This window comes from Loxodonta africana, chromosome 18 (genome assembly GCF_030014295.1).
Source record: "Loxodonta africana isolate mLoxAfr1 chromosome 18, mLoxAfr1.hap2, whole genome shotgun sequence".
Lineage (NCBI taxonomy): Eukaryota > Metazoa > Chordata > Mammalia > Proboscidea > Elephantidae > Loxodonta > Loxodonta africana.
The window spans coordinates 28,392,065-28,408,582 of NC_087359.1; the positions used below are offsets into that span (position 1 = coordinate 28,392,065).

The 16,518-nt window shown below is 40.1% G+C and overlaps 1 protein-coding gene across 7 annotated transcripts in view; it reads right to left on the reverse strand.

Moving 5' to 3' along the window:
• The window catches only part of MAP3K3 (mitogen-activated protein kinase kinase kinase 3), a 60,577-nt gene that overhangs the window by 25,700 nt on the left and 18,359 nt on the right, over positions 1-16,518 (reverse strand). For all 7 annotated transcript variants that reach the window (XM_064270940.1, XM_010594560.3, XM_010594559.3 and 4 more), the window contains 3 exons: positions 15,440-15,480; positions 9,815-9,914; positions 4,170-4,283 (listed from right to left, as the gene is read on the reverse strand). In XM_064270940.1, coding sequence (XP_064127010.1) covers positions 4,170-4,283; positions 9,815-9,914; positions 15,440-15,480 — 255 coding nt within the window. The remainder of the gene's footprint in view (positions 1-4,169; positions 4,284-9,814; positions 9,915-15,439; positions 15,481-16,518) is intronic.

Consider the following 16,518-nt stretch of genomic DNA (forward strand, 5'->3'; position numbering starts at 1 on the left):
GTAAAAGGAAAGGTAGAAGTCCTGACAACGGGTTGGAAAGCAAGTGCAGGGAATTAATGACGGTTTCGCAGCAGGCTTCTCACACTTCAAAGCATATATGAATCACGTGGGAGCTTGTTAAATGCAGTCTCTGATTTGGTAGGTCTGGGGTGGGGTTGGGAGCCCTGGTGGTACAGTGGTTAAGCACTCTGCTGCTAACAGAAAGATCTGTGGTTCAACCCCACCTGGCACTCTGCAGGAGAAAGATGTGGCAGTCTGCTTCCGTAAAGCCTTGGAAGCACTATGGGGCAGCTCTACACTGTCTTATAGGGTCACTGTGAGTCAGAACAGGACTTGACAGCAATGGGTTTTGTTTTGTTCTGGGGGTGGGGTTGAGAGTCTGCATTTCTAAGAAGCTCCCAGGTGATGCCGATGCTACTGGTACTGGCACGTGGACCACACTTTGAGTAGCAAGGTCTTAGGAGGTAAGGCTCATACTTCAATTTATACTAATGGTTGTCAGCCCTGATTGTCCATCAGAACTCCCTGTGGGGCTTTTGACACCTCAGACCAACTAAAACCTGGGCTTTGAACTAGTAGGTTCCGATTTGAATCCCTGCTGAGAATTTGCATTTCCACCCCATGTATACTGAATCAGAATCTACAGTTTAACAAGATCCCCAGGTGACTCTTGGGTACGGCAAATTTTGAGAACCACTGCTCTACTAGCTGTTCTCAGAATTAGTCCCTAACCAGCAGCAACATTAGCATCACCTGGGAACTTGTCAGAAATGCAAATTCTCAGCAGGGGTTCGAACTGGAATGAACTGGCTCAAAGCCCTGCTGAAAAGAGTGTCTGCTATTGGTGTTTTTTAAATCTTCCAAGTGATTGTAATGGTCAGCCAAGCCAAGTCAGCCAAACCCTGATTTAAGGAAATAAGTACCATGGCATGGGAAATAAAAATGAGATTACTACAAGGATTCAGGGAAGCTTGAGTAAGACTTAGAAGCAGGGCTTTGAACCGGTTCGATCTGGTTCTCTCATGGCAGACAAAACAAAATCAGAACAGACCCAAATTTTTAAACGTGGGTGAACCAGAATGATAACTGGAACAGGAAAAATTACGGTGGGAGCCCTCTAATGGGAGACTCAGAAGAGGCGTAGTAAGCCCTTTCAGGAGCCTGATGCAGGACACTGGATTATCGGCAGGACTGTGGAAAGTAACACACATTCAAAATGGCGCAGTTGGTCGCCATCTTTGAACAGAGCACCACTGTTCCCAGCTCTGCTGGTCAAGAGATTTGACTGCTATGCAATGTGTACAACTACCCTTTTTTCTTAAGAGGAAGATTAAGTTTCTAGCAGGGCTTCGACCCGTAGTTTTTTCTTCTGTTCTGGTTATCGTTTCAGTTCACTCACATTTAAAAAATTCGGGTCTGTTCTGATTTTGCCTCGTCAGCCATGACTGAACTGGAAGAACCGGTTCAAAGTCCTGAATCAAAATTTGCGATGCATGGGAAAGTATGAATAATGAAAACATATTATTTACCAAATCTCAATTTAGGTGAGCCCCTTGAACACTGGAGTCATTTTTAGAACAAAAAGGAAATAAGAATTTGTATATAGCCATGATAGATGTGGCATCTATTATTCTGAAGTTGTATAGCTTCAAAACAAACTTTTTCTTCAAAGATTTTTAATAAATTCATGGATATTAAAGCTATCAATTTAACTAAATAACCTGGATACTTCCTGAACTATCATAATTACCATGGTCATCCATGCGGATATCTCTTGGTACCACCCTTAAAGCAGAGGACTAGACTGGATGCTACTGGTGACAACAGTGTGCCATTAAGTTTTGACCTTAAGTTCCCATGTACCGAACTAAAGCTATCCTTTTTTTTTCTCCACTGTATAGTTGAATCCACTTGTTCCTTTTGGCCCATACCACCAAATTTTTTATTGAGATAATTTGTGGATTGGCTTTTTATCCTCTTTTTCTGCTATCCCCTACCTCCAGTCACTGCATATCTTTGTGCACATGGTTCCACAGTAATTTTTCATATTGTATCAGCTACATTATACTGCTGCCCACAGTGCTTCGCTGAGGTTTGCACTGAATGATCAAATGCCAACTTCTATTTGCTGTCTTTAGAATGTTCCGCTAAGCTACACACGTCACACCTGTTAGCTATCCTTTCACTCTGCTACAGTCCCTTTATTTTTCCTAGTACCACCTTCCTTCTCCCTCTGTTTTCCACTTCTAAGCAGGACTTCAAACCAGATCTTCCCAGTTCAGTCATGGCCCACAAGGCGAAATCAGACCTGAATGTTTTAAAATGTGGGTGAACTAGAAGGAGAACCAGAACAGGAAAAATCATGGGTTGAAGCCCTGCTAGAAACTTAATCTTCCTCTTAGAAAACAAGGGCTGCATGCACACTGCATAGCAACCAAATCTCTTGACTGGCAGAGTCAGAAACAGTGGTGCCTCGCTCAAAAATGGTGGCAGACCACACCACTCTGAATGTGTGTCACTTCTCACAGTCCTGCTAATAATCCAATCTCCCACATCAGGCTTCTAAAAGGGCTCACGATGCCTCTTCTGAGTCTCCCATTCCAGGGCTTCTGCCCATAATTTTTCCTGTTCTGGTTATTGTTCTAGTTCACCCACCTTTAAAAATTTGGGTTTGTTCCCGATTTCACTTTGTCGGCCATGACAGAACTGGTTTGAACTGATTCAAAGCCCTGTTTCAAAGCCCTACTTCTAAGTCTTCCTGCTTCAAGCTTCCCTGAATCCTTGCAATAACCTAATTTTTGTTTACCATGCCATGCTACCTTCCTGTATTTCCTTAAATCAACGTTTTCAAACCAGGGCTTCAGACCAGTTCGGTTCAGATAGAACCCCTGCTGATAATTTGCATTTTCACCCCCAGATATACTGAATCAGAATCTACATTTTAACAAGATCTCCAAGTGATTGTTATGTATGATAAATTTTGAGAACCATGGCTCTACTAATGGTTCTCAGAATTGGTCCCTAACCAACAGCATTAGGATCTCCTGGAAACTTGTTAGAAATGCAAATTCTCGGCAGGGTTTTGAACCATAATGAACCGGTTTGAAGCTCTGGTTTTAACAGTGAATGAGAGATGAAAGCATCTTTATACATGCAAGCTATTGTTATCTTTGAAATATAAAGTTAATTTGGTGCCCTGGCGGCAAAGTGGTTAAGAGCTCAGGTCGGCAGTTCGACTAAAAACTTATAACAAGGTCAAGAGCAGAGAGATAAAGACTTAGATGCATGTTTAGAGAAGAAGTCTTTAACAGGAATGAGTTAATGATAGTCCAAGGCCTAGAGCAGCAAGAAATACTGAAGATGCTGAAGTATTTTAAAAAGACAGTAGACACCAAGGCTTTGGAGAGTAGAAATGGGAGTTCAGGAATTATAAACAAAATTCTATTTAGACAAAGAGGAGGTTCTGTGATTATCTAACTCCAGGAGTTTCAGATGAGAACAATACTGAGGCCTAAGCTTGGCAGGGGTGAGATGGGAGGGGTGTTAAGCATGAGGAAAGGAAAAAGTGCAGGCACCTTAAGGAACATGCATCTAAAGAAGGCTGGTAAAGGAATCAGAGGTTAGAAAACAGATTGCAAGCGTTCCTATGAAATGGAGGTCCCCAGGAGCCCTTCAGGAGAGGAAATTGCATAAGAGATAATTCCTCACTCCTGATGACCCTTGTAAATTGACTGCCATTTGGTGAGGCAGCAGCTGATAAGTTATAAGAGGCTCTCCAGTCCATGGCTTTTTTTCTCATTGAACAGAAGGAAAAGTTTGCTTCCTGTATGTGTCCTGGGGGAAAGGCAAGGCTGCTGAGGAGTTGTGGGAACTGAGTTTACAAAGCGTGATAGTTTCAAATCTTCGACAGCCTTTGCTAATCAGCATCCCTGTGCTGATCAAGTCTCTCTTACTCAGGTCAAAATCTAAATGAAAGAATATAAACATAAAGCAAAACAATTTTCTCCTTTATCAGGCTCTCTGGTCACCGACACAGTGGGCTGGGATGTGCTTATGTTCTCACCCTGGAAGTGGCTGAGTCACGCACAACGCTGTCAAGAAGCTAAGCAAGCTCCTGAAGGAAAACAAGCTTTGTCTTCAGTTGCCAGGCCACAACAGGGGATACTTACATGGTTTCTGTCCCGGGACAGCAGCAATATCCTAAGGCTTTTCATGCTTGAGCTTCTATCCAAAATGTCAATTGCCTTATCAAGATCATCTTGGTTTTTCAGCAGGATGGAGAGCTATGACACAGGACACAGAAAAAGAAAATCAATCATATAAGCTACAAGTCTATGTCAGAGCTTTAGTTTGCAAAAATAAATAAAAAATAAATACAAGTTTGAAGGAAAAAAAAAATCCTTGAATATTATGGAGTCTTAAAAGATCTTGTTGAAAACATAGAGATAGTTTCTTATCCTTTTTTTTTAAAGCATTCAATTCAATAATTTTTAGTAAATTTACAGAGTTACACAACCATTACCACAATTCAATTTTAAAACATTTCCATCACTCCAAAAAGATCCCTTGTGCCCATTTACAGTCATTCCCCTCCTACCCACCCCAGCCCCAGGCAACCACTAATCTACTCTCTGTCTCTATGGATTAGCCATTTCTGGACATTTCATGTAAATAGAATCATACAATATGTGGTCTTTTGTGTCTGGCTTCTTTCACTTAGCTTAATGTTTCTGAGTTCATCCATGTTGTGGCACAAATCAGTGCTTCAGTTTGAGATATTTTCCGAAAAGAGCTTCCTCTCTAAATATACTCTTTACTCCAAAACATCAAATCCCAGACAGTTATAGCCTCCATATTTCTACCCAAATTCAGCAGCAGGGAAAGACACAGGAGGCCCATAAAACAAAACAAGACTAAATGGACACACCAGCCCAGGGCCAAGGATGGGAAGGCAGAAGGGACAGGAAAGCTGGTAATGGGGAACCCAAGGTCAAGAAGGGGAGAATGTTGACATGTCATGGGGTTGGCAACCAACGTCCCAAAACAGTATGTATATTGTTTAATGAGAAACTAATTTGCTCTGTAAACCTTCATCTAAAGCACAATTAAAGAAAAAAAAAAAAAAGACAGAGGAGGGGTGGGAGTTGGCAGGGGAGGAAAACAGCTTATTCAAACAAGAATGCAAATGTGGACATAGCAGAGCTTAATATCTTAATATTTATAGGCAAAAATCCATGACTAGGACTCCTAAAACTACCTCCTCTGCTTTTATTCTATCCAAGTATTAAAGAGAAGGTCTGTAGGGTAAAGACAAGTCTCATTTCAAAGCAGACAACATTAGCATTTAAAGATATGACAGAATGTTTTGTCTAAGACCTAGCAAACATCAGATTTAAAATGTTTGTGGCAAACACAAAATTAAGCAAAAGCAAAACTAATTTCTTCAGTTCCCCATTTATAATACAAGTTGATGAGCACTCTAAATCAAAGACTGGGAGAAGCGAATGTAGGATGATGTTCAAAACAAAATCTCAAGACAATCCACGGAATGGGAGAAAATTTTGCAGATCATATAGGATAAGAGTCTAGTATTCAGAATATATAAAGAATTCTTACAACTCAATAAAAGACAAATAACCCAATTTAAAAACTGTCAAAGCTTTGAATAGACATTTCTTCAAAGAAGATAGACAAATGGTCAATAAGCACATGAAAATATGTTCAACATCATTAGTTATTAGAGAAATGCAAATCAAAACCACAATGACATATCGTTTCACATTGACTAGAATAGGTATAATTTAAAAACAAAAACAAAATAACAAGTGTTGCCTAGGATGTGCAGAAATTGCAACCTTCACACATTGCTGGTGGGAATGTAAAATGGTGCGGCTGCTGTGGAAAACTCCGGCAGTTACTCAAAAAGTTAAACATAGAGTTACCATAAAAGAAATATGACCCAGTAATTCTACTCCTAGGCATATACTCAAGAAAACATATGTTCATATAAAAACTTATACACAAATGTTCAATAATAACCAAAAAGGGGAAATAAACCAAACGTCCACTAGCTGCTGAATGGATAAACAAAATGTGGTATATCCATACAATGGAATATTACTCAGTCATAAAAAGGAATGAAGTACTGATACATGCTACAACATGGATGCACTCAGAAGACATATGCTTGGTGAAAGAAGCCACACAAAAAAGGCCATTTTATGATTCGATTTATATGAAATGTCCAGAATAGGCAAATCCATAGACAGAAAGTAGATTACTGATTGCCAGGGGATAGGGGAAGAAGGAATGGGGAGTGATTGCTAATTGTTCCAGGGTTTTTCTTTGGAATGATAAAAATGTTCTGGAATTAGTAGCGTTGATTATACTATGAATATACTAAAACCACTGAATCGTACACTTTAAAATGATGAATGTTACGGTATATGAACCATATCTTAATAAAGCTATTATTAAAAAATAAAACAACACCTCAATAGCTCTCCCATTTGGGGTTCTAAAATCCTGATAGGGCAGGGTTTAGAGGGCAAAGAAAAAAGGACCTAAGAGATTTTAAATTAATAAAATATAAATCAGTCAACTCCTGATCATTGACATTAGTGGAATATGGAAAGATATGCATGATCTAAAATAATAACAATAAATTTGGCTTTAGAATTAATTTCTGCATAAACGTTTGAATAAAGGAATGCCCATATTCTGGGCAGTCATTTTTCTGGCAAAAGAGTTTGAAAATATGTATGCCACATTTTGTTTATCCACTCAACTGCTGATGGACTCTTGGGTTATTTCCACCTTTTGGTTATTGTGAATAATGCTGCAACGAACATTGGTGTACAAGAATCTGTTTGAGTCCCTGCTTTTCAAGTCTTTTGTATATATACCTAAGAGTGGATTTGCTGGGTTATATGGTAATTCTATGTTTAGCTTTTTGGGGAACTGGCATACTGTTTTCCACAGCAGCTGCACCATTTTACGATCCCACCAGCAACGGGTGAAGGTTCCCATTTCTCCACAACTTTGCCAACACTTGTTATTTTCCGTTTTTCTGATAATAGCCATCCTAGTGGAGGTGAAGTGGTTTTGATTTACATCTCCCTATTTTTTTTTTTTAATGACAAATGACGTTAAACATCTTTTCACATGCTTATTTGTCATTTGTATATCACCTTTGGTGAAATGTCTATTCAAGTCCTTTGCCTATTTTTTAATTGGGTTGTTTTTCTCTTTGTTGTTTAGTTACAGAAGTTGTTTATATATTCTGGATATTAAACTCTTATCAGATACATGGTCTCCAAATATTTTCTCCCTGTCTATAGGCTGTCTCTTCATTTCACCCATAAAGACCTTTGAAGAACAAAAGTTTTAAATTTTGATGAAATCCAATTCCTCTATTTTGTTTTTAGTTACTCTTGCTTTTGGTGTCATATCTAAGAATCCATGGTCAAAACCTACGTCCCAAAGCTTTACTCCAATCATTTGTTCTAAGAGTTTTACAGGTGGAATTCTTAATGGAAATATTACCTGAAAGAGAAAAGAGTACTAAATCTTCCAGAAATGTCTCTACTAACTAAAAAACTTCTTTAATGCTGATTAGCCAGCTGACTTTAACCTCACTTCCCTATGTAGTCACTGAAGCTTGAGCTGTACGATGTACAATTTTAAAAAGTTCCGTGGATTTGACATTTATATTTTTGGGGTTTTCATATCCTATACCTAAAATGTATTAGTTTATATGCTTTAAAATACTTATGTCTGTATTATGTATTAACTATAGAGTTAGTGATTTATTTTCCAAATTTGCTATATTTCTAAAATTTACCCAAAAAACAAAAGATCAGATGGTTTTGTTTTAGTGAGCTATGTGGTGGTATATTCAACTGTAATTGTATATTTTGTAGGAAAGGGATCAGGGGGTGTTTAGTCAAAAAATCTCAAAGTCTGGCTTGCAAATTTCAGCCTCAAACTATGGAGAAAATTTTTAAACCCCTCAACCAATAAAATAAAATTAGATAGTGAGGATCTACTATCTGTAAGATTATTTTGTTGCTCAATTTTCTTGTCTTGCCTCCCAATTCAATTCCTTCAAGGAACACCCTCTTTACTAGGAATAAATAAATACATTGTCCTGCAGACTAATGCAAAGCACCAGCCTAAGAAGACTGTCGCCACTACTGCCTTTCTTGGAAACTCTATGGGGCAGTTCTACCCTGTCCTATAGGGTTGCTATGAGTCGGAATAGACTCGACAGCAATGGTTTTTTTTGTTTTTTTTTAAGTGCCTTTCTTGGAGCTGGGAAAGTACCTGAGTAACCTATATTCAAAAGAATTCCTTCTTGGGGACGTCCAAAGTAGGAATAAATAAGAACTGTTTTGAGGGGGGTTTAAAGAAATCATCAGAGATAGTAGACAACTGTCAACTTCAGTTAAGGGAAGAACAACACACGATACATGGGAAGTCAGCATAACTGGAGCAAAGCAAAAGCACAGAAATTCCCTAGACACATCCAAACACTTTGAGGGACCGAGTAGCTGGGGCTGGAGCTTGGGGACCATAGTCTCAGGGAACATCTGGCATAACATAGTTCATAAAGAAAATATTCTACATCCTATTTTGGTTAGTAGCATCTGGGGTCTTAAAAGCTTGCAAACGGCCACTAAGATACATCTATTAGTCCCATCCCACCCAGAGCAAAGCAAATGAAGAAAACCAAAGACACAAGGAAAATAATAGCTCAAAGGACTAAAGGACCACATGAACCAGCAATTCCACCAGCCTAAGACCAGAAAAAAAAAAAAAATTTTTTTTTTTTTTAAGACCAGAAGAACTAGATGGTGTCAGGCTACCACCAGTGACCGCTCTGACAAAGATCACAACAGAGATTCCCAGACAAAGCAGGAGACAAATGTAGAACAGAATTCAAATTCGCAAAAAAAGACCAGACTTACTGATCTGACAGATACTGGGGGAACCCCTGAAACTATGGCCTCCAGACAGTCTGCTAACCCAGAACTAAAACCATTCCCGATGCCCACTTTTCAGACAAAGATTAGACAGGCCTATAAAACAAAAATAACACACATGAGGAACGTTCCTCTTAGTTCAATCAAATATAAGGACCAAATGGGCAGCTCCTGTCCAAACGCAGGACGAGAAGGCAGGAAGGAACACGAACTAGATGAATGGACACAGGGAACCCAGAATGGAAAGGGGGAACATACTGCCATATTGTGGGGATTACAACCAATGTCACATAACAATATGAGTATAAATTTTTGAATGAGAAATTAACTTACCTGTAAACTTTCACCTAAAGCACAATTAAAAAAAAAAAAATCATTGGAATACGTGCCAACTTTCAAGACAAAGAAGTTACAATCAGGAGTTAAGCTCTCAGAGCAGAATCCAGCATTCACGACTGTCATTAGTGGATCTACCCACCAGTTTTCCACATCTCCTCCAGCCCCTGCTAACCCCTCTGCTCCTTATTAAGAGACCGTACAAAATGTAAAGACAGTATAAGCCTAGTATAAGCCCTGGTACCACACCTGATTCCACCACAGAGTATCAGTGCTGCCTGCACTGAATGACTAGGGGTAATGGAAACAGCTGTGTAATCTCCCACGTAGTGAAAGCCGGAACTCCCACAATTGTTGAATTAAGATGGGGTCCAGAAAATGAATACCTACAGATGCTATTAGAGAAACAAACTAAAAAGTCCTCAGTTAGGCACAGAGAAACAAAGTGGGCAGCTGTCCCCTCTTGTACCTGCACCATCCATCAACTTCCTTACCTCATTGTTCATGTAATGTAGCTCAAGAGGCTGCCCAAATACCGTTGCCACCTTGTGCTCCACATCTTCGTATCTCACGGGCCGGCTGAATGGTATAATTCTGAAAAGGAGCAGGAAGCTAGGTTAAATGCATATTTAAAATGTATATCAGCCATATTTAATGTTAATGTTAATGCATATTTAAAATGTATATCAGAAGCTACGGCTTCTGAGTGATATCTTCCCTTTCTTAACATATGATTTTCTTTTTGTGCGTCATTCAGCCTACCTTTCTCTGTATTTTTTTTTTCTTTTCTTATCTACTTTTACCCTTTCACCTTTCTTCTGAGCATCCCTCAGATTTGTCAGTAGTATCCACAAGTATTGCTCAGTCCCAAGCATTTAATTTGTTCTACCACTTCAGCTTGGACCTTTCAGCCAATGGCACTTCAGTATCATAGCTGGCCACTTGGATTTAAAAACTATGTCCCAAATACTCCTGTTAGGAAATGACTAAAAAGCCTGGGGATTTCAGCAGTCCTGAAAACACGTTCTCAACTCCTGAGTGACTTAACTCCAGGATTCAAAAGGTCTTTTCTGTTGTTCATTTTCGAGATTCCACAGGAATCTCAATGCTGATTATGCTCAGAATCAAGATTCCTAAAATCAGACTTATCAGAGTTAGAGGAATTCCCCTGGAGTTGGTTATAAGGCTCATCAGCTTTTTTACCAGGTGACGTACCTAGCATGTAAGTAGTATTGATATTGAGACTTTTCTAGAGATTAGATCAATTCAAAGAAAACAGCTTCTATTAATTTGGACAGAGTAAAAACTTGTCCAAAAAGATATTAAAATATGATTTGTTATGGAAGGGGGGGACAAATGAAAAAAGATTGGCAAAATGTTAATAATGCTGAAGCTGGGTAACAGGTCCATGGCAGTTCAGTATAATATTCTCCCTACTTTTATATGTGTTTGAGATTTTCATAATAAAAAGCTTGAGTAAATCTAATAGGTTCAACTATATGAGACTGCTGATAGTCAACCATTTTTGATGTGCAAAAATGGCAATTTCGTATGGGTTCAACTCAGTACTCTAAAATTTAATAAAAACAAAAATAAGCAAAGAGATAAGTGAAACAGAAGACAGTATTAGAAAGATAGATATATATAAACTTGGACTACACTACAAGTAGTGGTCAGACAATTGCCTATTCATTTTTAAAAAGTACACAAAATAAACTCAAATTGACTAAAGATCTGAATATTAAAAAAAACACGTTTTTAAATACTAGAAGAAAACACAGGATTAAAAAAAATTGGAGTGGGAAGGTCTTCCTAAGCATAATATGAAATACTTAAGTCAAAATGGAAGAAGACAGGTTTGGCAACTAAAATGAAAACTTCTGATGATAAAATAAACCACTGACAAAGTTAAAAAATACAAACATCAAACCTGGAGAAAATATTTGCAAAAATGAATAAGAAGAAGACAAATAATAGAAAAACAGGCAAAGGATATGATGAGAGAATTCACAGGAGAGTTACGAATGGCTAATAAACCCATGAAAAGATGTTCAACGTGATCAGGAAGATGAAAATTAGAACACCTCGTCCTAGGCCGGATGGAGTCAGACTAGCCTGTGGTGGAGTAGCAGCACTCAGCCATTGAGCCTCTGTACTTTCTTGCCCTCCTCCATGCTGAGAGGGAGAAGTGTTTGATTCTTTTATATCTTCCTTTCTCCCCAGAGTGGGAAGTGGCATAACCAGAGGAAGAAGCAATAAGCCACAGGAAAGAGGGATCTAAGCCACTGGATTTTAATGAAATATGACCAGATAATTTCTTTCATGTTCTTCTGTAAGAGATTCACTTAAATCAACGGGCTGCATAAAAGCCTTCATCATCTTGAACTGCACTATTCAATATGGTAGCCATCAGCCATATGTGGCTATTTAAATTAAAATTATATTAAATTAAAAGGTCAGTTCTTCAGTCACACTAGCCACATTTCAAGTGTTCACTAGCCATGTGGGCTAGTGGTTACCGTACTGGAGAGCACAGATACGGAATATTTCCATTATAGCAGAAAGTTCTACTGGATAATGCTGATAGAATATTACTATAAACCATAATCTGGCCTTCATGCAAAGCCTAACATCTCAAAGATAATTCCTCCATAACTTTTTCTTCATCAATCACCACCTTTCATTTTTGGAAATTATACTGCTAGCTATATTAGTTTGCCTCCACCAGGCAAATCTATCCATACTGTAACCCTTAAATTTTTTCTCTTAAATCAATTGTCCCAAATAGTGATACTGTTAGGTGCTGTAGAGATATGGGTGTTTTCTGAAGTCTTTTGAAAGAATGGTGTTATGAATAATAGCTAACATAAGGCTAATTTCCAAAATGTGAAGATAACTCATATCTCCATTTTCCCACTTCATCATTCTGACACCAGCCAGCCACATGGCACTTTCCCTCTCTGACCTTAACCACCTAGAGATGAGTATCGCCAAGTTAGGACTCTGTCCTTCCAGGCCCTGGCAAACAGGCAAACACCATTCTCTCTGTTGGTTCTCATTCATGCCGATGGGTTCAATAATTTGCTAGAATGACTCATAAAACCCGTGGAACTATTACCTATACTTACAGTTACCCATTTATTATAACCAGAAAAGATACACGCAAAGAGACACCATCAGGCAAGGTCTGGAAGAGGTCCCGGTACAGGGCCTTCACTGTTCCCAGTGACACGCCACCCTCTCCAGTGCATGGATATTCTCACCGACCCAGGAGGCCTCCGAAGATCCAAGGTCCTGGGTCCCCTGGTCATTGGGACCTCAGTGAATATGCATGACTTGGGCCTTTATGCATAGTTAAGGACTGATCCTATAACAAATATGCACAACTGCATGAGGTTCCCCCTCCCTTCCTGAAGTTAGTCTACCAGGTGTGGGTCCTGTGCAGCCTCTACTTGCCCAGCTATTTTGGAAAACAAAGGCATCAGACTGCTCGAGTTATTTTCAGAAACCTGAGTCAAAGAGCCAAACCAAGTTCTTTGTCCCACAAATGGCTTTCCATTGATTACTAAGAGTAAATTATACTCCCTTAATCAAGGCTTCAGCATCAGCTCAAAAGGGACCACCCCTTCTGGATAAAATATGAAGAGACCCCTCCGAAGTCCCGACCACACTGCTGGAAAAGGATCAGGCTCAAAGATAAGTTCTCCTGCATTTGGTCTGGCAATGGGCCATTCAAAACCCTCTCAAGCAGTCCAAAGGTCTGGTCAAGATCAGAAACCATGACTTCCAGATTTGATAAGATCTAAGCTGCTGCCATCACATCATCTAAATAACAGGCATTTCTAGGCCAGTGCTTCAAAGAGGGGTCTAACACCTGTGACAACCACCCTGTCAATGTCTGGAGTCAAGGTTTTCAAAAGGAAGGAGATCCTAATCTACAATCCTCTTCTTCTGCCCTCCTGGTGCTGAGAGGGAGGAGGGGCAGGGTCCTCACTCTTTCAAAGGAAAAGTCAGCCCAGCAGAATGGATACCTGGCATAGGTGAATGGGAAAAGTCACTACTTCTTTACTCTTCTTTCTGTAAATTCTGATTCTACAAGGCCTACAAATATTTAACTAGATACTACTCAAATTTCTTGTTAAAAGTAAAGAAAGCCCACAACGACACTCTCTACAAAATCCTAAGACATAAAACCAGAGCTGTCTGGCACAGAGCAGCTTGAACTTGGCATCCCTACACCAAAGTCCTTTATAAAGTCCTCAATTCTTCAAATAGTACACAAACAGTGAAATGCCATGCCTCGTAGAAACAGCTCCATAAAAAGAGAACGCACAGTTTTCAAAACCTTGATACCAACTCTCTGCTGCTCAGGGCTTCAGAAGGCCCTTCCTGCCTGACCACCTTAAATATTTGTGGTTTTGATCTGGCAGCTTCTCTGAAACCAAACACATATACTTTCTCAGTGTTAGTCTGCTCACTGTAACTGCACACCACTTTGGGAACAGGGAATTCAGGAGAGCGTAACTGCATAATTAGGCTCCAACACAATTGAGCTTTTGATATTCTATCTGCTTCTGAAAACTACTGATTCAAGTCTAGCCATCCCTCCTAAACCTACATTTAAGTCAAGTCCGAAGTATAAAAAGCAGTAACAATGAGGTGACAATTTAACTTCCTTGCCGCTGGCAGGACACAGGATGAGCAGGTGGGGACATAGCTCAGAAGACATTCCTTCCTCCAGGCCTGGAACAGCCCTAGAGCCCACGGCAGCAGCAGGACCCTGGCTCACCAGACCACACTTTCCACAGTGTATCCACTGGGCAGCCTGTGACAACCTTGCAGGATGTGAGTGTATTTTTTTAAGGAAGAACAGCAGTCATAGATCTCCTCTGGAGCTGGCTTCAAAGGGGGCTGAAAGTTGCCAGCAGCAGAGCACTACCAGTACAGAGAATATCTGGAGGTAATAAGGTTCTTTGGTGGGACTCTTAAAGTAGGAGGCCCTCATCCTCACAGGTCCACTCTCAGACTCCCCAGATACTCAAAGCAAAGGAAGAAGTGCAGGAGGGTGTTAACAGCAGAGAAAGGCAAAGAGTGGGAAATAAATACTAAAGACATTTATGTGCACAAGTAAGGAGCCCTGGTGGTGCAGTGGTTAAGCACTTGTCTGCTAACCAAAAGGCTGGCAGTTCACACCCACCAGCCCACCCCACAGGAGAAAGATGAAGCAGTCTGCTTCCATAAAGATTTACAACCTTCGAAACCCTGTGGGGCAGTTCTACTCTGTCCTACAGGGTCATCATGAGTTGGAATCGACTCGACAGCAATGGGTTTAGTTTCGTTTAGGTGCACATGTGCCAGGCACGCACACATGCACACACACACAGGATCCCAAATATCCCATGACCAGAGCTCTGTGTGTTTTTAAAAAGTTTTTCCTTAAATAACTTGAGAAATTAAGGACAGTCATATTTTTCTCCACTGAGAACTTCTAACCTTGACTTCCTATAAAAACCTAAAATACTGAAAATGGAGAAAGGACATAAAAGTTTTGTAATATTACTTTCACTTCCCTAAGGAGGCAAGATGCAGAATACAGATGAAAAATTCCCTCTTTCTATATCCTCAAAGGATAAGAAATCTTTCACAAATGATGGCTTGATCCAGCTTCCTACACCCTAGGGATATGATAAAGACACTTCCAATTCACCAACCTGGCCTGTAAAGCAGACAAAGTCAAGGTTATTCTACCAGGGATGGGAATGGTATCACGTCACAGGAGAATCCTGATTGCCCTCTAATGCCCACAGATGGCAGAGTGTCCAGGTGTCTGAGTAGAGCTGGAGGCTGGCTTCCCTGCCCAGCATAATGGCATTACGCTGATTAGTAAAACATCAGCAGAATACAGCAGAAAGTAAGACATTAGCAGTTGAAATGACTTCCAATTCTCAGAGCAGAAACGGATTCACTTGGTACATCCAGCCAAGAGTGAAACTCCTCTTTATACCCAATCAACCCATTATGCACAGGGATTACTACAGGGAAATGGCTTTCACGACCTTGATGCTTTCTGAGAACTTCAGCACACATGAACACAACCACTGATCAGAAGGCAGACTTACCGCCTCTCCCCGTTGTGCTCAAACTTGATTCTGACGTCACTCTGCCAAAAAGAATGATAGACAGGTTAGAGATTTCTCCGGCATGTGCTGCTCCTGCCATTCCCAGGTAAGCCTTGGGCTATCCTTTAGCAGCAGGAGGCAAACATCCCCAGTGGCTCACACTCTGGCTTCTCTACCCTGATAGGCATTCCTTTCCAACAAGTTGCAGCCTTCCAGTTCTAACCTCAGGGCCAACAAAGTCTTAGAACAAGATCTCTAGGGGGCTGCCCTTGCTCATGCTGCTCCGCTCTAACATGCCATTTCTAGCTCCACACACTATTTCCACAACGGGCTCTGGAGTTTCCCCCATCACATCACCTCCGAGCCAGGATACCTTTCCTTCTTGGCTGATGTGAATGAATAGAAAAAGAAATCTTGGCATTGATATGACTTAGGCAAGTTACTTATCCTCTATTCTGTAGGCAAGTTACTTATCCTCTACTCTATAGGCAAGTAACTTATCCTCTTAGTTTTTCCATCTGCAAGGTGAGGCTAAAAATACCTAATTTACAGAGTTGCTATGAGAACTAAATGAGACAAAGTAAAATACCTGATATAGAGTAGATGTATAATAAATGGCTGCTGCTGCTCCTGCAGCTGTTGCTGCTACTGTTAGGACTACTACTGGTTTCCAGGATCCTCCTAAGGTTACCTCAGTGGGGGTAAAGCAGGACCCCGGACAAAATAACCTCATACACTGTCCCCAACCTTATCCAAAACGTCCATCATGGGTAGCTTGTAACCTCTATGAGGGCCAGGATCATATCTATCTTGTTTCTATTCTCCCAGTACAAAGCAAAAGGAATGGCATATTAATGTTTGTGCTTAATAATACTTGCTAAAAGAATGAATAAACTGAAGAACAGAACTCAGTGTAAACATTGGAAATAAGGAGAAGTAAAAGTGTTAGAACGTTAAAAAGCAAATTGGGGATGGAGAGAGATTGCAAAGGTGCAAATCCACAACTTGAGGGAGTTAAAGAACGCCAGAAAAAGGGAACAGATATTACAGAAGAAAAGAACAGGTAAAGAAGACTGTCA